Raw genomic sequence first — 26,698 nt, 5'->3', positions numbered from 1 at the left:
AGAGTGATGCCCCCATCGCCAGGGAGCTGGGCAGAGAGGTTAAGCTTCAGTAGCTGTTCTCCATGGAGTCTTTCCCCAGTGGTGCCGCCAAGGGTGAGATGCCCTCCCTGAGATGGGCAGGAGCATCCTGCCTATGTCCTGCATGGTGGCTGCCCCAGACCTGCGCTCCAGCCTGGTGACAACATCACCACTGACCTGCCCCCTGAAGCAAGGCCACCCACTCTCGTCAAGAGGCTGCCCCGGTGCCTCCCCTTGGCGCTGCTGATGCTGCTTTAGTCAGAGGTTGTGATAGTGGCGATGAACACGGGATGCGCGGTTCTGGCAGGCAGAGGTCTGATGTCTGCTGGTAGAGGCCCGGTGGAGGGTGGGGCAGCCGGGAGCCCGGAGCCAGGATGGCCACGTCCCGCTTGAGGCCTCAGAAACGCCTCTGCTCCCCTCCGCAGTGTCCCTGACCCGTCCCCATTCCCTGCCTGCGCTGCCCTGGTCGGTGATTGCGCACCGGGGCTCCTCCGTTCCCGAGCTGGGGTGGTCACCGCTGCGGCTCAGCCGGGACCGCGGGCACCCCCCCGGCTAGGCCTGCCCCCGCGGTTACAACACACCCGTGGGAGGCTGCTCCGCCGGTGCCGGGCGGGAGCATCGGGCGCGGCCCCGCTGCGGGGCCCGATCCCGGTCCCTGTCCCAGTTCCGCCCCCGGGGGGGGCAGGCGCGGGCACGCTCCCCCGTGCTCCCGCGTGACGTCATCGCCGGCGTCCCTCTGCCCCCCCCACCGCGGGGTCACGGCCCGGGGGCGCGGCGAGGGGGGCGGAACTACGACTCCCACAAAGCCGCGCGGCCGCGCCCACCCCGCGGCAGCCAATGGGTGCGCGGCCGTCGCTCAGGCAAGGCACATGTGACGGCGGCGGCAGCCAATGGGAGGCGGCGGCGTCCGTAGGCCGATGGGCCGGGGAGGCTGCGCCGCTCCGCAGCGAACAAAAGGCGGTGGCGGCGGCGGCGCGGGGCCAGCGCGGAGGAGCCGTGTCCGGTGGGTGCCGGCGGTGCTGGGGCCTCGGCGGGAGGGCTCGGGTGGTGTCTGTGCGCCCCTTGCCTCGCCCCGGGGCAGCGGGACCGGCCGCGCTTGTCGTGCGGTGGTCGAGTCCCCGGAGCTGGGCCGCAGCCTGCGGGACGCGCCGTGGTGCGGCTCAAGGGGAGGGTTTGCGGAGCGGAACGTCCCGGTGCGGGCCGCGGCCGGAGCCCCGCGCTCGCTCCCGCTGGGGGCCGCCGCCCTTCAGCCGCGATTTCCTCATCAGCGAGAGGGGAGGAGGCGGCGCCCGGTGAGGTCCCGGTCCCTTTGCGGTGGGCGCAGCTCGGGTACTTATGGGGGGGACTCGCGTAGAGGAGCCGGGCCTGTGCTCTGCGCTCTGCGCGTCGGTTCCCTTCGCCCAGCGAGGCCTCTTCCCCGATGTTTCCTCCCTCGGCAGTAGCCCCGGTGCCGTGTCTGGACCGGCGGGGGGTGAATCCGTGTCCCTCTGGTCTCCTGGAGCTGCTCCATGGTGCTTCCCCATTCCCTTGTTCGCTGCCTGCTGTCTCCCGCTGCTTTGGAATCCCCTTCCTTTCCTACAGGCTTCTCCTCTCTCTTTTTCTTGTCTGCAGGCTGGAAGCTTAAGTGCATCCTGAGTATGTTGTGTAGATATCTCTGTTCGATTCGTTTCCCCACGTGGGTTTGGAGCTCAGTGTTATCAGTTCTGCTGCCTGATGCTGTTATTCCAGCCCTGTGGAGTTTTCCACATTGCAGGCTTCATTTGCACGCATGAAGCTGTGCTTGCCATGCTCCGGCAGCACCACTGCTCTGCCCCTGCCAGCTCTGCCTGAGGTGGGACCTGATGCTAAGGGGAGCCTGGCTGGGAATCCTGCCCAGCCACACAGTGCAGAGCAGGGATTTAAGGAATAAACTCATCAAGGCCCTTCCCTAAAGCTGCAGAACGAGGTGGGCTCCAAAGGCAGGATTCCCTGTGCCTGGCGCTGGGTGCTTATGCGGTGTTTGGAGCCTGTTGGCTGCTCTCTTTTAGCCAGACTTGCCCCTGCCCACAGTCTGCTCCTTCCATGGCTGCTGTTCTCTCAGAGGTCCCGTGTCTGCAGGGGGCTTCCTCCAGCGCTGGGTGCTCAGCACCCGCTGCCTCAGCTCACCCCCTTGCCTCACACCGCAGCGGTGCCAGGCATTTCCTAACACCCAGCACCCAGGTATCTTGACCCGTGTTGTTTGCTGGGCCTCTTCTCCAGAGCCTCTGACAAGCCCATCTGTGTTTGCCAGGTGGAAGCTGACGTAACTTTCACGCTCCTGTGGGCTGACCATACTGGCTGATCTGGAACTGTGTTAATAAATAACCTGGGATGTGAGGGGCGGTTGCTGTGCAGTGTGGGGTTGTTGACAGAGCTCTTAGGAGAGAGGGCATGAAGCCTTTACTGGAGAGGGAGTCCTTTTCTCCCAACAAAAGCATTGCTTGTGCATGGCTGGGGCTGGTACTGAGCTGGATCTAAGTGTGAGCACAACCCAGTGGTGCTCAGGCTACCTCCGAGTCCTAAAAGGGTTTAAAGAAGCATCAGCCAAAGCAATGTCTGTCTTGTGTCCCCTTGCAGGGCAGGCTGCGTTGTGCTAAGTGGTGCCGCATCGCCTGATCTCTAGGAGCCAAGGAGGCTTTGCCTGGTTCTGGTGTCAGGGATGCTGCCTCTGGGTTTTCCCTTCAGAAGCTCATCACTAGAGTCTTCGGGCACGTGTATCAGTTGTGTCACAGCCAGCACAGCATCCAGCTCTTTAATCCTTGTCTGGCTTGCCACCATTGAGCTGTCTTTTGTGTGCCAGTACACTCGAGATGCTTTCCCCAAGCCTAGTTTTAGTTTTGCACATGTTTGACAGGGATTCTGAGCCCTCAGAGATGTGATCCGATCCGTTTCTTGTGTTCTGGACTCATTAGTGAAGGCTGAAATGCCTTTTGAATCCAAGGGTATGGATGATGGTCTCTGTGTTACAGGGAAGCTGTTTGGTTTAGAGCCTCAGTAAATGAGCGCAAATCATTCATGGAGGTCAGCGATCACTCGTTAAACTGACACTGGGTGCATGGCACCTGTTCAGGAGAGCTCTTGTCCTGCTCTTATCCTTCACTTCTTGTGTCTGAAGCACGTTTCCCTTTGCTCAGGAGTTGCATTTTAACTGACAACTTCATGGCACATACTGTGGGAAATACTTTAAAGGCTGGAGAGCAGCAGTAGAAGAGAACATTACTCTGGAGCTCGTAGTTGGTACAGAGAAAGGAGCTTGGTTTTCCTCTGCATCCCCTCTGTTCTCCTTCAGAGGTGCATCCATTGCTCTCAGCAGTGTTGGTTGGCATTGCGGGTGCTGGGCATGACTGAACATCAGATTACGCAGGACACATGAGCATCCTTATCCCTGGGAAGGTGCAAAGATGCTGCTTCCCGGAGCCTGCAAGAGGTGATGGAGCTGCTCTGCTCCTGTCTCCCTTGCTGATGAGGGACCCGCACCAGCACAGAGCTGGGGATTGCTGATGCCAGATGGGGTTTTATCTTTTCCTGCTGATCTTTTAGCTCCACGGCTCAGCAGACCGAAGCAATTGTTTTGTGCTGTTTGTTCCCTGGGAAAAGCAGGGTTGGAGCAGTGGGAAAACCGAGCAAGGGGGTTGATTAATGACTCCCTAATGCTCAGGAGCTGTTCTGGTGTGACACGGGTGGAACAGCCTCGCTCCTGCTGCTGTTGCTGACACAAGGATCTTGTTATTTAGTGTAATCATCCTCTGGTTTTTCTCTCTTTACCCCAGTAGTGCTATTGCAACAAACGAGGTGATGAAACTGGGATAGAAATGAGGGGAGCAGCAAAAGGTGGTGGCCAAGGCCAGCAAAGCTCCTGCGAGCAGCAGCTTGGCAGCGGTGCTGTGGGGAGCGCTCCCGTGTCCCTCGGCTTTGAGCAATGCCACATACGTCACTCTTGTTCCCACTGATGTCTTCATTTTGCAGGGCTGTTTTTAGTAAGACCTGAGCCATGTCCTGCGTCCGGTTCCCTGCAGTTGCAGCTGATTCCAGCTTGGGCATTGGCAAGGCATCAGCTCCGTTGTTTCAATCCGAGTGTGGACTGAAGAGCTGCGGTGTTGTGCAGGGGCTCTGTGTCACCCTGGAGGAATGAGAACTACTCAGCTGGGTCCTTTGTCAGGTTAAGGAATAGGTTTGCCATTCGCCTTTCTCCATCCGATTCTGCTGCAGTGAAATGTGACACGTTTCCTCTGGGACTGGCTTTTAGCCTGTTGTAGATCAGGCAGCTGAAGGATTTGAAGGGCTTTGAAAGCCAAGGGTTTTCCAGCTTCCTGGCAGGCAACATAAATAGCTGCAGGTAACCTGGGAGCAGGATTTGCTCTCGGAAGTAGCACTGCTTGAAAGCAGAAATCGGGATGGAAAGTGTTCAGCGCTACGGTACAGGTGATTTACTGTGGGATGTGTGTGCCTGGCCTTGGAGGCAAGGCAGCAGCGGTGTCTGTGGGCAGGGGATGTGTCTGTGCATGCCTGCAGGTAGAGCTGGTTGGGTTTTCTGTTCTGTTTGCTTTCTTACAGCTCTGCCCAACATCCAGGCACTTGTGCAGCTTTGGGAAGCCTTCCGTGCCTGACTGATCATTGAATAAAGCGGTAGGCTTTGGTCAGAGCCTGGCATCAACCTTGTCAAAAAGATTATCTCATGCACAGACAGTGCCTCATAATTAAGGAAAAGGCTGTTTTGGAATGGTGCCCTGAAGCTGATCCACAATTAGCAGAGGATCGATGCAAACCAGTTCTGCAAACCCACTTGAGATGCTTCTTAGTCTGATGCGGCAATCTCAAGTTGGTTTCTAGCAGCTAAACCTGCAGCTTCCCTGCCAATAAAGGCACAGCAGCCAAAGCAACTCTGCTGATCTTTGGGGTTCAATCCAGATTACAACACAACTGATGCTCATCCAATTTCATGGCCTTGGCAGGGCAAAGATGGGCAGAGAACTGCAGTTGTCAACAGGACTCTATGGAGCAAGTGCTCAGTTGCTCCAGAAGCACAGGAAGCTGTGTCTGCCACCCATGTGACACACCGGTCCCTCTGTGTCACTACCACTTACCTGCTGTGAGTGGGTTCCCCTTGAGCCTGGGGCGTGCTTTGCTCCCCCTCCTGTCTTTGGGGGCTGTGGTGGTTTAACACCGAGAAGAGATCAGTGTTTCTCCAGCATTGATGTCTGTGCTTAGCTCACAGTCAGAATTGCAGCCTCCCTCGGGGGGGTAGCATCAGTCTCCCAACTCCTGAACGTTAGAGGTTAATCTACTGGTACCCAGTGTTTCTCCTTGCCTGACTGTAGATCCCCCGTAGCTATGTATAAATCCTTGCTGTGAGATAAGTCCTTGTCTTAGTCTCCATCTTGTGTAATGGGGAGCACGCAATGGCAGCTCTGGGTTGCTGCTGGAGTTACTGCTGCTCATAGCCCCAGGACTTGCCATAACTCAGTGGTTTTCTGAGACAGCTCGATTCCCGCGGCATCTCTGGGTGAGTATCTTTAGGAATGCCTCTTGGAGAGCCAGTGGAGCTAACACAGCACCATGGTGGTAAAGGGAGTAAAAGGGAGAAGGGAGGGAGAGGCAGGGAGAAGGGAGGGAGAGGCAGGAAGAAGCTCTTCCTTGTGAAGGTGCCCAGAGAAGCTGTGGCTGCCCCATCCCTGGCAGTGCTCAAGGCCAGATTGGACACAGGGGCTTGGAGCAAGCTGCTCTAGTGGAAGGTGTCCCTGCCTGTGGCAGGGGTTGGAACTGGATGAGCTTTAAGGTCCCTTCCAACACAAACCGGTCTGGCTTTGCAGGGCCGGATACTCAACACGTGCTTGGTCTCCTTTAGGTTGTCGTAGCCCTCTCCTTAGCCTTGGGCTCCAAGGCGATCAAAACAAAATGAGGTTCTGTTTAGTGGACTAAATATTAGGTGCAAGTGTTTATGGTGACAGGGATGGGGGTTTGATGCTATAAAGAAAGATGGGGTGCCTCAGAAAGGTTGCCTGACGTTGTTTTGAAACAGATTAAATTGGAAGCTGCACCGCAATCATGTTGGAGTTTCACATAACGCTTTCCTGGAAGCAGGAACACTGGGGTTTAACGTCTTTTACCCTTTCTGTAGCTTCTCCTTTGCTGTTTTACCACTGGAATTGCTGTTGGAAAGATGTTAGCCCCAAATCTGACTGCTGGTTCCTAAGCCTAGTGAACAGCTTTCAATAGCAACGCTTGCTTAACCCAACCTCTGCCATTCTAGAGGCACCCAGAGAAAGCAGCCAGGCTCCTCCTGCTCCTTTCTGCTCAGTAGCTGTTGTGTGTCTCTGGGGTGGGATTGGGACCAACCAAACCTCTTTCCTTAGGGGGAATGAAAGGTCTTTTTGTAAAGGTAGCTGGTTATTGCCTGACGTGTTCCGTGCTTCCTTACAGGATGAATAACCCAGTTGATTGCTAATGGTTGTTACCCAGAAATAACTGAGGGGGTTTTGAGCCGTTTCCCCTCTATGGGTGTCAATTTGGGATGTGTTTCGTGCTGGAATGGGTGGTTACAGTCAGTGTTACTGAGCCGTTCAGAGACTTCACATCTTCAGGTGCAAACAGAGCTGCTCTTTGCTGCAGAAACCATCCCCAAGTGCATCTGTTGTCCGTTCTGGGCTTGGGCAGCAGTGACTTGACCTCCAGGCACTCAGAATGCAGCACGAGCACTGCTCGAGCTCCTCTGTCAGCAGCCTGAGCCCTCACACCAACCCAAACCGCCTGTTGACCTCTGGCTGATGCAGTTCTGATGCTTGACACATGCAGACAGGTTCATTGGGATGAAGGGTTCCTTTACCTAAATGGTTGCTGCTGCTAAATATAAATGCATCTTGGCACCCGTGACTTGCTGCCCGTCGGAAAGTTACAGCCTTGAGATCGGAACTCGCTGATGTCAGTGCAGAAAACACTGAGAGGAAAAAGCCATCGCCAGAAAGGGGTGTTGAGCATCTTGCTCTGCAGGGGGTGAGCCTGCTTCCAGGAAAGGTGGATTCTGAAAGGGACAAACCAGTGCTCTGCTTTTGCTAATACTGGTCCCGGTTTCTTTTCCCTGTAGAAGATGACGTGGGGGGTTGCTGAGTTGCCTGCAGCCAAGCTCAGACTGGAAATGTGGCATGCCATAGGAAAACAAGTGGGATGGGGAGGGTTTTCCTCTCCTGCTGCCGTGTCACTCCCTGGTACGGATCTAGATGCTGTAGGTGTGTTACCTGCATCCCACAGCAGCAACCCTGGGTTGAGATGAGTTAGTTCATACTTTGAGATGCTTGGAGCTGGGCAAGGCTGGACCAAACCAGAGCACAGAGCAGTGGGATGGGGTGGAAGTTGTAAGCAACAATGGACTAGTTCTTGCTTAGCAGGTGAGTTTTACAGCCTCATTTGTGGTGGGCAGACACAGCCCCAGCTCTGTATTTGCTTTGGTTTTGCATTGAGCTGCGTGATTGAGAGTTTTCCATGGGCTCTGTTCCTGATTGCTGTGATTTATTCCCCCAGTTCAGGCTAGGCAGCCATGTCGGCCAAAGCCATCTCTGAGCAGACGGGGAAGGAGTTCCTGTACAAGTATATCTGCACGTCCTCTGCCATCCAGAACCGCTTCAAGTATGCCCGGGTCACCCCAGCCACGGACTGGGCCCGGCTCACCCAGGATCACCCCTGGCTTCTGAGCGAGGTGAGGATGGGACTTGCCCTGCAGCGGTGGCACCTCTGCCCCCCCCGAGCTGCTCCCATCGTGCTGCAGCAGATCCTGAGCTCCGGATCATTCCGGAAGGACCGGTCGCTGCTGCTGCTCCAACACGTTCATTTGCAACACTGATGGAGAAACAAGCCCTGCTCCAAGGTGGTTCTATCGCCTTCTGGGGGTCTGATTCTCACATTCCTTTAAGGCCTGTGAAATTCATGAGCAGAGGGAGCTGCCAACAAAGCCCTGCTAATAACAGGGCAAGCAAGGCTAATTCAGACAAAGCCAGAGGCCCTCGGGATGCCAGTCCCTGTTCCCAAAGCCTCATTTTCTGAAATCAGGGAGCTTTCTCCACTAGCTTTCCTGTTCAGGTAGCGTTCTGCTCAGCTTGCCTGCATCCAAGCAAAACATCATGGAAAACTTCATCTTCTGTTTTTTCTATGTAAGATCTTTTCTATCTGTGTTTCGTAGCCATGCACTTCCTATAGAGAAAACATACCCAAAGCTCTCTTTATTAGTTGTCCAAGCTGGCTTCTTACCAGTGGTTGATCACATTCAGTCACTGGCTGGGAGAACATGGATGTTTCACAGTCCTTGACTGACTGATAGCAGCCCTATGCTAAGCAATTCAATGTGCCATGCTCCAGTGCATGAGTGAACTGCAGGAAGGTCTCAGCAGTGCTCCTCTTTTCAGGAGAAGATGGAAGGCATTCTTCAAGGCTGTTTGCTATACAGAATTCCAGGAGGTTTCACTCTCTGCAGAGGCACTTTCTAATGCTGCTTTGCTTTAATCTCTCTTGCACAATGTTGTTGTAGCGTTTGGTGGTGAAGCCAGATCAGCTTATCAAGAGACGTGGGAAGCTTGGACTGGTTGGGATTAACCTCACTCTGGATCAGGTGAAGGTTTGGCTCAAACAGCGCCTGGGCCAGGAAACCACGGTGAGTGCCACCTCAGCCACAAAGCCATAGGACTCTGTTCTGTCTTTTCTGCCTGCTCGTGAGATAGGAGCTGCTGCACACCTCTTCTCTTGCTTATGGTGGTTTAAAACGCATGTTATGCTGATGCCAAAGCAAGTGAGAAACTGTCCCACGTGTGAACTCCCTGCTGGTAAATGCCAGGCCTCAATAGGGAGCACAGCTCAGTGCTCCCTCTTCCCATCCCCAGTGCTGGGCCTGTGTGATGGGACTGGTACCATTTGGAAAGTCCCTTCCACCTGGGAGTCAGGAGCTGATAGCTCAGATGTGGTGTGTACTTGGCAGAGGTGCCTGGTTTGAGTCTCCAAGGCAGATTTAACAAGGCAAGTGTAAAATCTGCCATGAAACTGTCCTCTTACTGCAGCCAGCCAGTGGGTTCTGGCTGATGACAGAGTTACTTCAAGTGCTCACTCTAATGCAGTGCTGCCTTGTAATATTTCTTCTCCTGGGAGTGACACTGCAATGGTGATGGTAAAGAAATGCCTGCAATCCCAGCTGCAGGAAGGGGCTTAAAGAGTTCTCTTACTCTCCCATGCTCACTGACACCACTGCTCCTGCTGCTCCCTGTGGAGTGCAGGAGTTCCCTTACTCCAAAACTCCAAGCAGCAGCTCCAACCACTGCAGCTGGTGCTGCACCGAGCAGTGCTCTATCATGGTGCTGGGACAGGAGATGAAGAACAGCCATTCCAGTGTAATTCCGATAGTCCCGTTCCCTGCGAAACCCAGTGGAGAGTGATTGGAAGGAAGTGATTTCAGAGCAGTGCTGGTTAATTCTCAAAGCTTGCCTTATGCTGCCATAACTGTGGAAACTGGACAAGGGTTTACTGGTGTCTGTCTTGTTTTCTGCCTGCAGATTGCTAACGCTAAGGGAATCCTCAAGAATTTCCTGATTGAACCCTTCGTGCCTCACAAACAGGTCAGTACCAAAGAAAGCATTAAAAAGTGCTTAGGAATCTCTTTGTGGCTTAGCTGGATGATACGGCAGAGAAAGTGGGAGCTTGGGAGTGTGCTGTGAGCTGATGGTGTCTGTGTGTGGTCAGAGCACACAATTGTGTTGGCTGGGAGGAGGTTACAGATACCTGGGCTGCACTTGGGATGTGTCAGCCAGGAGCAGTTGTCTCCAGAACTGGACCGTGTTGTCCCTGGCACATCTCACCAGGATGAAGCGCTCTGGGCCCTGCTGCTCTCCCTAGGGATGAGCCTGGGGGGTCTCTGGGCTGCTTCAGTGCTGTGCCCAGCTGCCCCTTCCCTAACACCAACCCGAGACTCTGAGGTCTTCTCTGAGTGTGACTTGCCAATGCTTGTGCTGGGTCTGTGGTGCAGGAGGAAGAGTTCTATGTGTGCATCTACGCTGCCCGTGAAGGGGACTACGTGCTCTTCCACCACGAAGGGGGTGTGGATGTGGGAGATGTTGATGCCAAAGCTCAGAAGTTGCTTGTGGCGGTGGATGAAAAGCTCAATGAATCAGATGTCAAGAAATATCTCCTGCAGCACGCACCAGCCAATAAAAAGGAGTAAGTACAAGATGCCCAGTCCCAGGCATGGCCAGCCAGGAGCACCTCTCCTTTATTTCAGTGCAGCATCCTTTTGTTCTGCTTCACCCTAAAGCTTGTTCTCCTGCCCTCCCTGCTGCTCTCAAGTATATGCCATGCATCCTAAATCCAGGTTCTTTGACCTTATTCGAGCTGCTTGTAAAACTCAAAATGAGTGTTCACAGTGCTTGGAGCCTTCACTTGGCGGGAGCACTTCTCAGTGCTTGACCTCTGTGGTGCTGGAGCCTTGTATTGAATCCTGATCCTTCCAGCATAGAAGAGGCTTTTATTTAGTAGAAATGGTGATAAGATGTGGTTCTGATTGCTAATTCCAAAATGTACCCTCTCTTGCTCTGGCCTAGTTTAACAAGGAATTCTCTTGCTGTTCCTCTGCTTACTGCAAGCTTATCTGTAGATGTCAAAGTCTTTTGCATCTCCTTTAATGAGATGGTTTAGCTCTTAACTATTAGTTATCTTACTATAAGTCATGATTTTTCCAAACACAACGTAGTGGCTGATGGATAGCATTGTTCAGCTCTGAGAATGTCACCAGTGTAGGTGACTGCTGCCTTGTCCTGTTCCCAGCTAAGGAAGCTTAGTTCTGACCAAGACATGTACGTGCCAGTGGGACAGTGATGCATTTCTGTCTGGACCAAGCATCTCTGGCAGTCGAGCACTGTGCTCTCAGCAGAGTTTGGTGGAGTGTAATTAAGATGAGTCATTGAGGTCCTCCTCTCCTTGAGTCATCGCCTGGGCTTCTTCCAGACAAGATGAATGGGAAGGGAAGAGATTGATAGGGAGTAGATTTGCAGATTGCCACTCATATAAATGAGGCAGAGCAGGCTGCACTTTGTATTTGGCTGCTTTAATGAGCTTGTGTTACATTTTTTTACAGCATCTTGGCTAGCTTCATCTGTGGCCTGTTCAACCTTTATGAAGATCTATATTTCACATACCTCGAGATCAATCCATTAGGTAACAGACGTTTTGGGGAGCAGGACTTTCTGTTCTAAAACACTGAAATGTGTACTTTATCCTTGTGTAGTTTGCAACAGTTCCAAGTGGCATATGCAAAAGAAGCACAAAAGTGGCTGGGATGTGTCTGGGGCTGAACAAATCAAACTGAGCACTGCTTACAGGTGTTCTCTTATCTAAATTCCTGGTGGAAATGAAAAATTCCATTGAAAGGGATGTTAAATCTGAAGTACACGAAAATTGCAGGGTTGGATCAGAACAAAACAGAACCTGAACCAGGGCCTGGTCTATGACCACAGGCACTGCTTAATGCTGAAGGGAACTTGCTGGGTCTGGTACCTACAGCAAACTGAGTGCTGTAAGAAGGGGAACAGAGGCCACTTGCCTTTTGTAGTGCTGTCTGTATGGTGTTCGGTTTTAGGGGTAAATCTCTCTGTACAAACCAAGCCCACAGTGGTGTTTGTCCTCACACAGTAGTGACCAATGATGGTGTCTACATCCTTGACTTGGCCGCGAAGATCGATGCAACTGCTGACTACATCTGCAAAGTGAAATGGGGGGACGTGGAGTTCCCCCCTCCCTTTGGCAGGGAAGCTTATCCTGAGGCAAGTACCAGCCTGCTCTGGCCCAAGCCCCTTTACTGTGGGCTACCACAAGTGTTGGAAGTGGAGCTCTGTCCTTAACTGCTCTGTTACTCATCTCGAGTGACTTCTGCTGTCTCCAAAAGGATTTCTGTCCTGGCTTTTTAATTTTAATAATTATAATTATGCTTCACTTGGGGAAGGTTTTTGTAACGTGGCCAGGAAGTCCATTTAGCTCTTTCTCTCCATGTAGCTTGCTGGATGCCAACTCTTAACTCAATTTGCTCTTAAAAGGATTAGTTCAGTGTTTGTCTCTGAATCATCCCTCTGCAAATCACTGTGAAGGTTGTTATGGCAGTGTCTCTGCTGAGGGCTATAATGAACTCCCAATGAAGTGCTTCTCAAGAGGCAAACCCACTGTGATACAGGGACACTCTTGAGCCAGATTGTGGCGCACTCGGTGATGACATTCTTGGCTGCAGCACAGCCAGTGAGTAGCCATGGGTGTGTTGAGGTTTAAACCTTCCTCTGGCCTCAAGTCTGCAGACAAGGTCAGAACAAGAGTTGTCAGTTCAGAGGGATTTGATTCTATGACTGTGATGTGGAATTGTGAAACCTTGGAGTTTCTGCTCAGGTTGATCCTCGTTGAATTTGTCACAGAGAACGGTGCAAGCTCTCTACATCCAGTCTAATTCCATGTTCTATATGGGAGAACACCGGACACAAACCAGTCCTGGCCCCCAAGAGATGACCCTGGCTCTCTGTCCCTTACAACAATGGTGTTTGTGGTTCTGCTCTCTCCTCAGCTGTAGCTGACAGGAGATGTGGGGGCTCTGCATATCTGAATGGGCCCAGCACTGGAAACTCTGGTTTGGGAAGGGAGTTTAAACTGTGCTGCTCTGCTTGCAGGAAGCCTACATTGCTGACCTGGATGCAAAGAGTGGAGCCAGCTTGAAACTCACTATTCTCAACCCCAAAGGCAGGATTTGGACCATGGTGGCTGGTGGTGGTGCCTCAGTGGTTTACAGGTAACAGAATGAGGTTTCCAGAGGCCGGAGGGGGGATTTACACTGCTGGAACAAACTGATGCAGCCTCTGGAAGGGAGCCTCTGCTAAAGTGATCCTTCCCAATGCCATCACTGCTTGGGACCTCTTTGCAATGAAGATGTTGTGCACATTTCTTACCAGCATGTGTCCCTGAGGGAGCTTAATTCTGGGAGGCTGAGATACAGTTTCTTCTCGTCTTGGAAAGGCAGAAGCTGGAAGCTGTTTATGGTACTATCATTGCTGTGGTAGTCACCGAGTTCCCATCGTATCTAGGAAGTAATGAGATTAATCATGACTGGCACCAAGAGCAGCTCTGCCTTCAGCAGACAGCATGATCCCACTTTCCCAGGAATGTGCAGTGCTTTGTTAAGCCCTTTATAGCGCCTATAATTATCTCTCTTTACATAACTTTTGTCACAGTGACACCATTTGTGACCTGGGGGGTGTGAATGAACTGGCCAACTATGGAGAATACTCCGGAGCCCCCAGTGAGCAACAGACCTATGACTACGCCAAGACTATTCTCTCCCTCATGACTCGAGAGAAGCACCCTGAAGGTAAGGGAGCTGCTGCAATTCCAAAGCTGGGAAAATCTGACCAAACCTGGGCTGTTCCTATGCTTGGACCTCCCTGGCAGAGCTTTTAATGTAGTGCTGCCTTCCGAGTGAATAGGGCTGGGTTTCAGAGGCAGGACTTGTAATTTTCAGTGTAGCAAAGAGCAAAATGCGACTCAAAAGACTCTTATCAGAAAAGTTCTTGCTTGGTACAAAGCTCTTATCTTCCAGGCTCTGTTTAAAGACAACTTAGTGTAAACTGCAGCAGTGTTTCACTGCAGGATCACAAAGCAGCTCAGGACAGGGAGCACCAGGTGTTCCTAAACCAGTTTTAGAGATGCGTGTTTCTTCCCTCAGGAAAAATCCTGATCATCGGCGGCAGCATCGCAAACTTCACCAACGTGGCAGCCACCTTTAAAGTGAGTGACTACGGGGAAGTGTCAGCACATCCCAGTGATGGCCCCTGAGCTCTGTGCTGAGGCTGGTGGCACATCTCTCCCAGGAGGTCCTGAGCTGATGGGACGGGGTCAGCGTTGGCTGCCGCATTCACTCCTCCTGTGTGTTTCTCTTAGGGCATCGTGAGAGCGATTAAGGATTATCAGGGTCCTCTGAAAGAGCATGAGGTGAGGATCTTTGTGCGAAGAGGAGGCCCGAACTACCAGGAAGGCTTACGTGTGATGGGAGAAGTTGGTAAGGATCAGCCACTTTCCAAGTTTCATTCTTGCATCTTGTTTCTTCCACCTGCTTCCTGCTGAGCCTTTTCACAGTTAAATGATTTATTTTGCCAGAAGCTCCTATTGTTCCTTTCCCCTCACCCAAGGCTGACTGTTCTCGTATGCATACACAGGGAAGACCACTGGGATCCCCATCCATGTCTTCGGCACGGAGACTCACATGACTGCAATCGTGGGCATGGCCCTTGGCCACCGGCCGATCCCCAACCAGCCTCCTGCTGCAGCCCACACTGCCAACTTCCTCCTCAACGCCAGCGGCAGCCCCTCGGTGAGTCCCTTCCCTCTGTGAAAGGGATGCTCCTGAAGGCAGCTTCCCCTGGCTGAGCAGCTTGGAGATGGATCTTGGCCACCGCTGTATTTGCACTAAGCTCTAGGAGAGCTAAAAGTGCCTCTGCCTGCATGGTTTATCAGGAGGGGTCCTCTCAGTGTCCACCTCCCTTGTACAGGAGATGTGACCCCTCAAAAGCAGCAGTGTGACTGCTGCATCTGCTGAGGATTTGGTCATGGAGGAGGTTTTCCTCACTGGATTGAAATGCTCCTATCTCAGAATTAACTTGCTTTGTAGACTGGCATAGCCAAAGTGGCCATTTCCTGTGTGCTCCATAGCCAAAGTGGCCATCTTCTGCATGCTCCAGGTCTTACCTGGCACCCTGTCCCTTATGTGGCTTCTGGATCTTTCAGACTCCAGCAACAAGCAGAACAGCTTCCTTCTCGGAGTCCAGACCAGATGATATTGCTCCAGCAAAGAAGGCAAAACCAGCAGCACCTCTTGGTAAGTCCAGCATTGGAAATGATTGTGAGAAGTTCTCCTCTCCCAAAGACAGAACGTGGACTAGACTGATGCTGTGGTACCTGTCTATCTTTATGCTGGATTGAGTTAAGTGCTTTAGAATGTTGTCACTTGCTGTGTCATTAGCCCATACACGAGGTGGGTCAGAGTTGCCTTCATCCTGAATGCTCCTTTGAAGGGAACAGCACAGTTTGAGAACTCCCACTTCCCCATGTCCCTTTATGTAACTGTCTGTGCTGTGGTTGCAGAACTGAGGCCTGCTTCCGAATTAAATACATGGGGCTGTTCCCATGGGATGCTGCTGGAATGGTGGTGGTATTAACAAAGTCCTTTTTGGTACGTGCTGCAGCTTCCTGCATAAACACTCTGCAGTCAGCTCAGTTGTGACATTCAGGGTCAGAGGTTGCTGTGTGCTGTGTTGTGTGGTCTTCTTGGGGGGTTTGTCCTTATTTTTCAGGTTTGGGGCTTGTTTGAGGTGTTTTTTACTGAAGTCTGCAGGAAGCTTCTCTAACACGGAGATAAGCAAGAGCTTTGGCAGCTTTTTGTTCACGTTTGTTGGAAGCTTTACTGAGTAAGAGCATGTTGTATAGGGATAAAAGAACAGCAGAATGGGGCAGGGACAGAACGCGATAACATCCTGGTCCTCCTCCTTTGAACATGAGGTGATACTGGTCCCATTTACATCACTATGACACCAAGATCCACATCTAGTTGTGGTGAAACACATCACAAAACGCACTTCTGCTCCTCCTGATCACTGGGCACACAATTTGGCTTGGGCAATGCCTCCGACACTGGAAATGTGAGCCCCATGGAGCTCCAGTGCACGGAGCTGCAGTGGTTGTGCTGGGATGAGCAGAGATTTTCTAGATGGCAAAATGCACGTTGGATGTGCAGTTATTCCAAGAGGCAGTGGAGAGGGCTCCAGTCTGCTTGGCTTTAACACAAGCAAATCCCAGAGGCTGGTGTGCTGCAGGGAGGAGGGAGGCTGCAGGCCCCCCCCCGCAGCCCTGCTGCTGGCCTGGCAGGAGCCAGCTCCGTTGTGTGGCTGCATGAACGATTCTCTCTTTAACAGACTCAGTCCCAGCTTGGAGACATGGTTCAGGTAGGACCCGTGTGATGGGCTCAGTGTGCCTGGCCTCGCTGGCAGCTGGCTTTAGTTCCTGGTTCTGTTGCTGTTTGTCCTCTGCAGAAGTTTGCAGTGTTGTCTGCTCCCTCCCTCCTGCCCAGTACATTCAGTTACCACCACATGAGCTTTTCATCTCTCTCCTCAACATATCCCTTGGTGCAAAGACTCGTTTCTGGAGGAGATAGGAACAGGTTGAAATAAACTGTTTTCTCTTCCCTTCTCCCCCTTCCCAGTCAAATTCAGGCACATTGTGAAAAGCTCTGTCCCCTTTGCCTTCAAAGAGAAGGAATCACCCGGCCTAGTAACTGGGGTTGTGTTTCAAAGGGGAACAAAACAGTGCAGGTGCTGTGCTGCTGAGCCTTGAAGGGCACAGAACTAAACGTTCTTGTTGCCTTATCACTTCACTGAAGTCCTGGGGACTTGAAGCACTCTCCTGAGCTCTGTGCTGGATGGAAACTGACTGCTGGATTGGGATCACGGTGGAATTTCAAGCTATCTCCCCTATCCTAAGAGGAGAGACAGTAGAGGGGGAATGCTCAGATTCATTCTTTGTGTGGTCTCGAGGAGCGTGGCCTTTCTGGACCTGTGCATCCCTGTTCCTGTGAATTCTCTTGTTACCTCCTCCCAGGAGTCTTTCAGTCTTCTAATACCAAGTCCTGTGGCAGTGCCTCCAGTGTGTAAGGGTGGAGAGCAGTGACTGGCTTCTTGTTAAAGCCCAAGGAACAGGATCCTGTTTAATCCCCAATGCTGTTTACCTTTGGGTCAAAGCCAAGAAGAAATCAGCTGTAGACTGAGCTGGCTACAGCAGCAGGATTAGCTCCGAGTTCCTAAGGGTTTCAGTACAAACCCTGCTTGGAGTCATTTTGTTGTGACAAGGGGTGTACAGACGCAAACAGCCCATCCTCACTAACTGAGCTGGTGCCTTTCTGTGACTGTGCCCTGAAGCCACATTTTGGGCACGTTTGGGTTTCCGTTTATGAACTCTTGGAGCTGTCAGGTTTGTGTTTGATCATCAAAAACACCCAGAAACCAAAAGCTGAGTCCTGAGAGCTCCTTTGTTTTCTCTGTCCCCTCCATTCACTGCTTTTCACATCCTATTTCCTGTCATCCTGCTGTGGTGCCCTGACAAGCACGGGGGGCAAACCTCCTGTAGGCCATACCTCAACCAATAAATCACTGATTATTTAGCTCAGGATTAAGCATTTGCCCATTTCCTGAAACCCAGAACCTGGCTATTGCATTTGGAATCCTGGGAAGGGGGATGCTGCTTCCTCTACAGTTTCTGCCTTAGGTTGGACACTGTGGCTACCACATCTGCAGTGCAGGAGGAGGGAGGGAAGTAGCCCCATCTTTCAGCAGGCACCTGGTGAAGTTGGAGCTTTGTCTTGCACGGATGGACACTTTGAACGTGTGTGGTTTTTCCTCCTCTCTCTGAGCAGGGAAAGCTACAGCCCTGTTCAGCCGCCACACCAAAGCCATCATCTGGGGGATGCAGACACGAGCTGTGCAAGGGATGCTGGACTTTGATTATATTTGCTCCCGGGATGAGCCTTCAGTCGCTGCCATGGTTTATCCATTCACGTAAGTACCCTGTGTTCCCTCCACTGTTTCCCTGCTTCTCTCAAATCCTTCTGTTCCATTCCCCCTTTCCCAGTCTCTGCAGTTCTTTGGTGTAGCTCTGCCCTAGCCTGCATCTCTGCTTTAACACCTTCTCCCCTGCTCCCTCCCACCATCAGGATGGCTTTGCAGACTGCTTCCCGTTTCCCTCACCCATTGATCTCAGGCTGCTCTGTTGAAACAGCTTAATGTCAGCTACATAAATTAAGTCCCACTTTCTGTTCCTTCAGAGGGTCTCCAGAGTCTGTTCCTTCACTCAACAAGCAAGGCAGGCATGATGAGCTGGGCTTTCTTTAGAAGCCTGAGCTTGCACTCTTCCCTACAGTGGCAGAAGTTCCTTAGGAGGCAGGAAGCATGTGGCTCCTTCAGAGGCATAGAGTTCTCTTGCGCTATTCACCCTCTTTTGCCTTATCCTCACAGCTCAGTGGGGTGAGAGAGGCTCTTGGGTGTTTGAAACTGCCATCAGGAGGAGCCTCAGAGCACTGTGTGCACAGGCTGGTTTGTGGCTATACCTCCGGAGTTGGGAGGATCCCTGTCAACCAGCAAGCAGTGAGAAGGAAAGGAGTGGCTGCACTCTGCTGGGAGCCCAGGCAGACGCAGGAGGTGTCTCCTTGCTGTGGTGTTTGCAGACACCCAGGAGAGCTCGTGTCTAATCAGCCGCTGTCCCGCAGAGGATTCTGCCTCTTGATGGTGAAGCAGCTCTGATGATGATTGCAGCTCTGCAGTAACTTCTCAGCTAGTGCCAACCCCAGGGTACTAAAACCGAGTGCAGGCACAGCCACGTCTAGAGCAGAGCGCAACCCCTTGCGGGGTTATGGTTATTCAGCAGAGAAAAAGCAATAGGGATTAAAAGCTTACGGCTACCTATAATTACTGGTTCAGCCTGACCTTTTGGAGGAAGCCAGGCTGGCAAAACCTGGAATGTTCTGTTACAAATGTACCAGTGTGGGAATACAGCCAATATCTACACTCCTGAATGACTGAACAGAGCAGACTTCAGGGAGCACCCACTGTATAAAAGACAAGACCTAGAGTGAAGCTTTCCTAGGTGCATCCTTTGGTGTCTGAGGGGCAGGGTGAGCAAAGTCTCGCTGTAGCAGAGCTAGAGAGCTGACTGGCTCTTGATTTGCTGTCCTGGTTCTTCACCCCAGATACTGGTTTCCTCTTCCCCCAGCCTGGTATTTGTTCCAGCCCAGTAATGCAGCTTTGCATGCATCTCATTCATTACTCTTTCTGTGCCTCATTCTGTCTTCCAGCTTGGAGTAGACTTGAGGCTCTGGTAACCTCACTGTGGGAGAGCTTATTCATCTTGCTGGATGCCTCTGTCCCCATTAGCCCGTCTCCTTCCATATGCTGCTCTGTTCTATACTCTGAAGATCCTTCTGCTGTTAGTATGGTCCCTTCCCATATGCCCTCACTTGCTAGTGAGTGTCTTGCCAGTCAGTCTTGGTGTCTGAGAGCTGGGGTTGGTAAACCTCTCTGTCTGCATGCACCGTATCCTATTGTCCTTCCAGTAGCCTTAAGGTGAGGGCTTTTCTGCTTTCTCCTCTACAGTGGTGACCACAGGCAGAAGTTCTATTGGGGCCACAAGGAAATCCTTATCCCAGTGTACAAGAACATGTCGGATGCCATGAGGAAGCACCCGGAGGTCGATGTTCTCATCAACTTTGCATCTCTGCGCTCTGCTTATGACAGCACTATTGAAACCATGAATTATCCACAGGTGAGTTGAGGGCTCTAGAAGAAGCCCAAGAAAAGAAGCTCTTGTCAGCAGGGTACCAGCATTTCTTAAACCCTTATAGCATTAGCAAATTGTCTTGGGCGTCCAAGTTGGCAGATAAGTACCTCGATTCCAGCCCCTTACAGGTTCCAAGGAGGATTTCCAATGAAGTTGCAGAACAAATTCTAATGCTGGACTGGCAGTTTTTGTAAGAGGAACTTGGCACCTCATGGTCAGGAGTAATTACTCTGGGTTGGTTAAGACATAGTACTGCAAGGGGGAGAAAAGAGCTCTCTGGATAGTGTGATCTCAGCAGACTGATCCATGCACTGGGCCTTCCCAGTCAAGAGTGCACTCAGACAAGAGGCAGAAGCTGGTCTTGCCCTGCAAGCAGCTCTTTGCCTTCTCTGTCCTGCAGTCGCTTAGCTTGGTGATGCTTGGGGGTACCAATAGGTATCTTTACGTTGCTGCAGATCCGCACGATTGCCATCATTGCCGAGGGCATTCCAGAGGCCCTGACACGCAAGCTGATCAAGACAGCTGATAAAAAAGGAGTCACCATCATTGGGCCTGCAACTGTAAGTACTGGGGGCCTTTTTCTCCCCTTCTTTATCTGTCTTAACCTTCAGATCATCTTGCTCTGAAGCATTAAGTATCTCCTACAACCCATTTTGGCTTCAGTCACATCAAGTGCATGTTAGTTTCTCATTTGAAGGTCACGTTAATGTCTTCCATGGTTTGTGTAAACTCTTTGAGGAGGGCTCAAAGGGCTTTTTCCATCTCCTTTTCTTGCAGGTTGGTGGCATCAAACCAGGTTGCTTTAAAATAGGCAACACAGGAGGCATGCTGGATAATATCTTGGCATCCAAACTGTACCGCCCTGGCAGCGTGGCTTATGTTTCACGGTCAGGAGGGATGTCCAATGAGCTCAACAACATCATTTCCCGAACCACTGATGGCGTCTATGAAGGGGTGGCCATTGGAGGAGACAGGTAGGACTGTGTCTTCAACAAAGGCAGGATTTGTTAAGGCAGTCAACAGAAGAACTTAGTGGTTTGGAGGAGGCGGGGTGGATTGGTGTTAATTTTAGCTCTTTCAGACAAGTTCGTGAAACAAATTCAAGTTCTGCCATTTTCCCCCCTGTTCTGCACAGATATCCTGGTTCAACTTTCATGGATCATGTCTTGCGTTACCAGGATACTCCAGGAGTGAAAATGATCGTAGTACTTGGAGAGGTGAGTGAGACCAGTTCACTCTTACCTGAGCAGCACCCCCGTGTTCTGTTGTGGGAGCAGCTGACCTGGCTGCCAGGATGCTAAATAACAGCTACAGGTCAGGGGCAGCTCTTGAATAGCCCAATTCTTATTTCATGCTGCTTTAGTCCAAAGAAACGGAGTGTATTCCACAGACTAGCACAGGTTCCTCTACCAATCCAATCCAATAAAGAGGTTTAGTTTTGAGACTTCAGTTGTTATTCGATGAAACAGGAGAGGAAAAAGAATCTGATTAATGTTTCCTTGTGAATCTTGGAGCCGGTTGCTGTAATGATGCCGTTTTGAACCAGCCCAGCTCTCTTTCTGCAGATTGGAGGCACAGAAGAGTACAAGATCTGCAGGGGTATTAAAGAAGGTCGTATCACCAAGCCCGTGGTGTGCTGGTGTATTGGTACTTGTGCCACCATGTTTTCTTCAGAGGTATGTGCAAATAGGGGGGACAAAAGCATAAAATAAGTCTATATCCATGACAAGAAAATATACCAACCTCTCACTGCCCTTAAACCTCCCAGAATTGCTGGTAGCATGCAAATGTTAACAGAAGTTAATAAAAATAAATGATAAAAGCTTTTTGTTCTGCTGGGATCTGCTTCTAAAGGGAGCCCAAAGACCCCAGGGAATGCAACAGATTCTAACAGCCACCTGCTTATGGAGTGGAATGGGAATGATGCGAGTCAGACAGCTCTGGGGAGTGGGGAATTTAAAGGCAGAACCTCAGTGGACATTCTAGAGTGATTCCAGATCAGAAAGCACCTTGCATATTGCACTGCTGACTGTAGTGTAACCAAGAGTTCTGTTAGCCCAGGAAGGCAGATGTGCAGTCTCTGGAATTGCGCTGTCACCATTTCCCAGTCAGTTCTTGATTCTGTCTTACTCTCTGCAGGTGAACAAGTGCATTCCTTACTGCTGTCTCCTCTCTTGTTTGTAGGTGCAGTTTGGCCATGCAGGAGCTTGTGCCAACCAGGCTTCCGAAACTGCTGTGGCAAAGAATCAGGCCTTAAAAGAAGCTGGAGTCTTTGTTCCCCAGAGTTTTGATGAGCTGGGAGAGGTCATTCAGTAAGTGACATGAACAGGACACCTTCAGCAGGGGACAGAAACTGCTGGGGCACTGATTTGAACCTGATAAAGGAATATGTTCCTGCTCAAGGAAAGCAGCTTCTATCCATTATGGGGTTTTAAGGTCCAGATTAAGACCACTTCACTTGTATACCTTAAAAAGGAGCTTAATGCCAGGATTCTGTCCTTAGGTCTGTCTACCAGGATCTTGTGGCCAAAAGAGTGATTGAACCAGCTGAGGAAGTGCCTCCTCCAACTGTGCCAATGGACTACTCCTGGGCAAGGGTGAGCTGTGTTGTTTTACCTGCTTTTTGGTTCCTTAGAAACCAACAGGCTGTTTGCTGTGATTCTGGATGCTCATGGCAATAATGGTGTTGCCTTGGGGTTATCTCTCACACTTCATAGTGTTATTTGTGAGCTCAGTGGCTTACACTGGTTCTGGGCTGTGGCAGCTGCTCTGAGGGCAAGCCCGAGGCATTGTTGTTTGACCACTCTGCCTCCTCCTGCCCCTTGCTCCTAATGTGGCTTGTTTAAAATCCCATCTTTATGCTGTAATTCCAGGAGCTGGGTCTGATTCGCAAACCAGCTTCCTTCATGACAAGCATCTGTGACGAAAGAGGCCAGGAACTGATCTATGCTGGGATGCCGATCACTGAGGTCTTCAAAGAGGAGATGGGCATTGGAGGGGTGCTGGGCCTGCTCTGGTTTCAGAAGAGGTGAGGCAGCTTGTGGGAAAGCTCTCAGATCCTTTGGCTTCAAGTTTTTCTTGGTTATTATTAGACTTTTAAGCAAAAACTGTAACTCAAGGATTCCTTTGTGGATCACTAGAAATGCAATTTCTGTTACCATGTCAGCATCTCAAGGCTGATGGGTGTTGAGACCCTGCAGCTCCTTTTCTCTGCTCTGTTTCCTTCAAGCATACACCTAAACCAAAAGCCACTGTCCAGTAACACCAAGTGTCTTGTTACTTGGTTTTCATTCACAGTGAATGACCCCAGTCTCTCTCTTGCTCAGGTTACCCAAGTATGCCTGCCAGTTCATTGAGATGTGCCTGATGGTAACAGCAGACCATGGGCCTGCTGTGTCTGGAGCCCACAACACCATTGTCTGTGCCAGAGCTGGAAAAGATCTTGTCTCAAGTCTCACTTCAGGCCTTCTTACTATCGTAAGTGCCTAATACTCAGCAGATGAGCATCATTACTTACTATTCCACCTAGCTTTTATTACTCTTAATTTAAGATCAGTGCAGAGCCATGGACAGGCAGTGTCTGTTCATTTCCATTTGAGTTTCTATTGACTTCTAGCCCATTTTTCTAGTAAGCAAGCTATTTTGATGGCTGTCACTTGAGTCTAGAAATGCTCTGTAGAGGCCAAAGTGTTTCCAGCATGGTCCCTGTGTGGTTGCTGAGTCTCTTCCAAGACTGACAAGTAAAAATGTGAAGCAAAACTGGAGTTTGCGTTTCCCCCACGCTTGTCTCTAGTGGAGATGTGTTGGCTGCATATTGGCACTTGAGTTATAAACAGATGCTTTATATCAGCTGCCTGCCTAATGGGAATGTTGTGCGTGCCACAGCGATAGGCAGGGCAGATGGGGAAGATAAGCTTGTGCTTGTTTTGTTCCTTAACTGTGGAGCCCTTTGCTATAATTCCCATTGTGTGTTGCACCCAGGGTGACCGGTTTGGTGGAGCACTGGATGCTGCAGCTAGAATGTTCAGCAAAGCCTTCGACAGTGGCATTATCCCTATGGAGTTTGTGAATAAGATGAAGAAAGAAGGGAAACTGATCATGGGCATTGGACACAGAGTCAAATCAGTAAGAGAAGTGCATCCTTACAGGCTGGAGGTGGTTTTAGCGGAAGGGTGGGGGAGAGAAGAGACAAAGGAAAGAAAAGCAGCAACTTTGAGGCATCTATTGACCAAATTCTCTTCAACCTACAAACAGCAAAGCTTATGGCAAGTACGTGTGTAAGAGGCAACGTGAGTGACTGCCATGTGTGTTTAACCTGCAGATAAATAACCCAGACATGAGAGTTCAGATTCTCAAAGACTACGTGAAGCAGCACTTCCCGGCCACCCCGCTGCTGGACTATGCGCTTGAAGTAGAGAAGATTACAACTTCCAAGGTGAAATGTGCTACTGCTTTACTCCCCGAGCACTCTTCCTCCAGGAAATACTGTATTTGAATTGCAGTGCCCCAAATGGTTGTTGTTCTATGGTAGACTTGAGGCCAAGTGCAACTACAGCTTGGTAAGGCTGAAGGCATTTGCTGGGACAGCAGGAAAACACCGAATTAAACCAGAACCCATTCCTGGTGTTGTCCACACTAGAAGGGCTGCCTTTAAAGCTGAGGCAGAAATAGCACGTGTGATGGGCTGGGGCAGATCATCCTTGTGGTTTGAACCAAACACAGGCCCATTGTTTGGGGCTGGTTTTCCATCACTCACATTAAGTATGGCCTCGGCTATCACTAGGCTTGTGTGTCCACAACCCTCAAATTGCCCTTGAGGATGGAAGTTGCCTGGTGAACATCATCCACCACTGTTAACATCTTTGTTGGGCTGTGTTCTCATTTCCTGCAGAAACCAAACCTTATTCTGAATGTAGATGGCATTATCGGAGTTGCCTTTGTTGATGCACTCAGGAATTGTGGCTCTTTCACACGGTGAGTCTGGTGGGGGCTGTTTCTCTTGGATCACGGCCCTATAAAAACAATGGGAGCTGTCCTGCCAGCTCAGCTGGGGCCAGGGTTTTGGGACATTGTGAAGGGAATGTAGCCTGGACTTGGGAAGGAAGCTTTCACATGAACTCAGTGTTGCTACTGCCTTTAGAGGAGACTCATAGCCTTGCTAAGATTGATTCCTTAACTAGGTCATTGTGAGGAGCTATTTAATTTCTTCTCTTTTGCAGGGAAGAAGCAGATGAATATATTGATATAGGAGCTCTTAATGGCATCTTTGTTCTAGGCAGGAGTATGGGATTCATTGGTAAGTTTGCCACATTCCCACCCCTTCCCATCCTAGTGAGGGATGCCCAATGCTCCTTGTAGGAAGCCAGGAACCACAGCTGTTTCCAGGCAAAATAAGACAAGGAGGAGCACCAGCAACCTTGTAACCCAAACTGCTTCTGTTTTAGGACACTACCTGGATCAGAAGCGATTGAAGCAGGGTCTGTACCGTCACCCGTGGGATGACATATCCTATGTGCTACCCGAGCACATGACCATGTGAGAGCCTGTACTATTGCCTCAGAATGGCACTTGAAGACCACAGCAGCCTACACAGAGGTCAGCCACAAATGGGACTTTGCTGGCTAAAGGCCATTGGTACATAGACATTGAGCTGCCTGGTCCAGCTGTGCAAAGCAGCTGTTTTCTAACTAGAACCTTACTCTAATAAAAACCAAAAGTTGTGATATTCCATCTGTTACCTGCTGTATTTAATACTGTCTCTCACCCTTTTCCTCCTGTTTCATTAATCTCCAGAGCAGACTTTAAGGGGTGTGTGGGGGAGTTTGCTCATAGGCAGATCCATTAGTGTGGTACCCAGCTGGAACTGTTCCTGATGGAGGGGAAGGTTCCCGCCATTCCCATCAGCTGTGACTTTGGTTTCTTTCTGTTCTTGGCTGTTCTTCAACTGTGTTCTCATCTTCAGTCTCTTTGTATCCTGCCTCGTGGGACCACTGCTGATGTGTAATCAATGTTAATCAACCCCTGGTGTAGTAATTTCAAGTGTGAAGTTGTAACATACTGCTGTTAAAACTGTGAACCTCCCTGTATGCCCGTGTCTGTATTTATGCAAACAGCTTCTCCTATACTACAAGAGTGCTGGTAGATGGATTGTCACTCATGGGAGCTGCAGATCCCAACTAATCTCAGTAATAACTTTACTGGCCTACTTGTCTGTGTATTGTAACCCAACTTAAATAAATGATACACTACTCAGTTACTCTTCTCCCACGTCTGGCTTCTAGAAATTGGGGTTTACATAGGGAGTAATGGTCACTACCTCCAGCCAGTTCTTAAACCTCATGGGAGGGACAATCCCAGGCACAGCTACAGGCTGGGCAGAGAAGAGATTCAGAGCAGCCCTGCAGAGAAGGACTTGGGGCTGTTGGTCTATGAGAAACTGAACGTGACTCAGCCTCAGTATGCGCTCGCAGCCTAGAAACCAACTCTATCCTGAGCCTCATCAAGAGGAGCGTGAGCAGCAGGTCAAAGGAGGTGATCCTGCCCCTCTGCACTGCTCTTGTGAGACCCCCCCTTGCAGCACTGGGTGCAGTTCTGGTGTCCTCAACATAAGTAGGACTTGGAACAAGTCCAGAGGAGGCCATGAGGATGATCAGGGGCTGGAGCACCTCCTGTGTGGAGCCAGGCTGGGAATATTGGGGCTGTTCAGCCTGGAAAAGAGAAGCTGCGTGGAGACCTCAGAGCAGCTTCCAGTGTCTGAAGGGGCCTACAAGGATGCTGGGGATGGACTCTTCATCAGGGACTGCAGTGACAGGACAAGGGGTAACGGGTTCAAACTGAAACAGGGGAAGTTCAGGTTGGAGATAAGGCAGAAGCTCTTCCCTGTGAGGGTGCTGAGGCGCTGGCACAGGGTGCCCAGAGAAGCTGTGGCTGCCCCATCCCTGGCAGTGGTCAAAGTTAGAGCCTTGGGAGCCATGGTTTAGTGTGAGGTGTCCCTGCCTGTGGCAGGGGGTTGGAACTGGATGATCTTAAGGTCCTTTCCAACCCAAAGCACTCCATAATTCTATGTTCTAGTTAAGAGGAATGGGACACACACATACATGCACATTGTATAGGAAACAAGAAATCAGCTCCATACCAACAGTGCCCTTTGGGTGGAGGGAGTTCATTCCTCCTTAAATCCCTTCCCTGCGGCTTTGCCTGAGGGAAGAGAATAAAGGAAAGGCCACCTCCACGTTCTGCCAAGCCCTGTGCGTGCGTTTCTGGCCCCTGTTACCTGTGCAGGGTGGGAAGG

General features: G+C 50.9%; 1 protein-coding gene across 4 annotated transcripts; it reads left to right on the top strand.

The window, feature by feature from the left end:
- Positions 1 to 894: 894 nt before the first annotated feature.
- ACLY (ATP citrate lyase) lies at positions 895 to 25,132 on the top strand. 4 transcript variants are annotated; one of them, XM_080633290.1, is made up of 28 exons: positions 895 to 1,021; positions 7,552 to 7,726; positions 8,552 to 8,674; positions 9,564 to 9,626; positions 10,034 to 10,224; positions 11,138 to 11,217; positions 11,695 to 11,822; positions 12,708 to 12,826; positions 13,266 to 13,402; positions 13,757 to 13,818; positions 13,972 to 14,089; positions 14,247 to 14,401; positions 14,815 to 14,905; positions 17,492 to 17,633; positions 19,224 to 19,392; positions 19,863 to 19,967; positions 20,185 to 20,381; positions 20,543 to 20,624; positions 20,973 to 21,083; positions 21,592 to 21,719; positions 21,911 to 22,004; positions 22,281 to 22,435; positions 22,734 to 22,884; positions 23,389 to 23,532; positions 23,729 to 23,842; positions 24,299 to 24,381; positions 24,627 to 24,703; positions 24,852 to 25,132. In XM_080633290.1, the coding sequence occupies exons 2-28, from the start codon at positions 7,568 to 7,570 to the stop codon at positions 24,944 to 24,946; spliced, it is 3,273 nt and encodes a 1,090-aa protein (XP_080489416.1). In that variant the 5' UTR covers positions 895 to 1,021; positions 7,552 to 7,567; the 3' UTR covers positions 24,947 to 25,132. The 4 variants fall into 4 exon arrangements, with proteins under 4 accessions (XP_080489416.1, XP_080489413.1, XP_080489415.1 ...); XM_080633287.1 differs by having other exon boundaries at positions 11,692 to 11,822; XM_080633289.1 differs by having other exon boundaries at positions 11,692 to 11,826; positions 12,712 to 12,826.
- Positions 25,133 to 26,698: the final 1,566 nt, after the last annotated feature.

Source organism: Psittacula echo (genome assembly GCF_963264785.1).
Source record: "Psittacula echo genome assembly, chromosome: 23".
NCBI lineage: Eukaryota > Metazoa > Chordata > Aves > Psittaciformes > Psittacidae > Psittacula > Psittacula echo.
The sequence above is the reverse complement of the archived record's forward strand: the minus strand, read 5'-3'. Positions and strand labels throughout refer to the sequence as shown.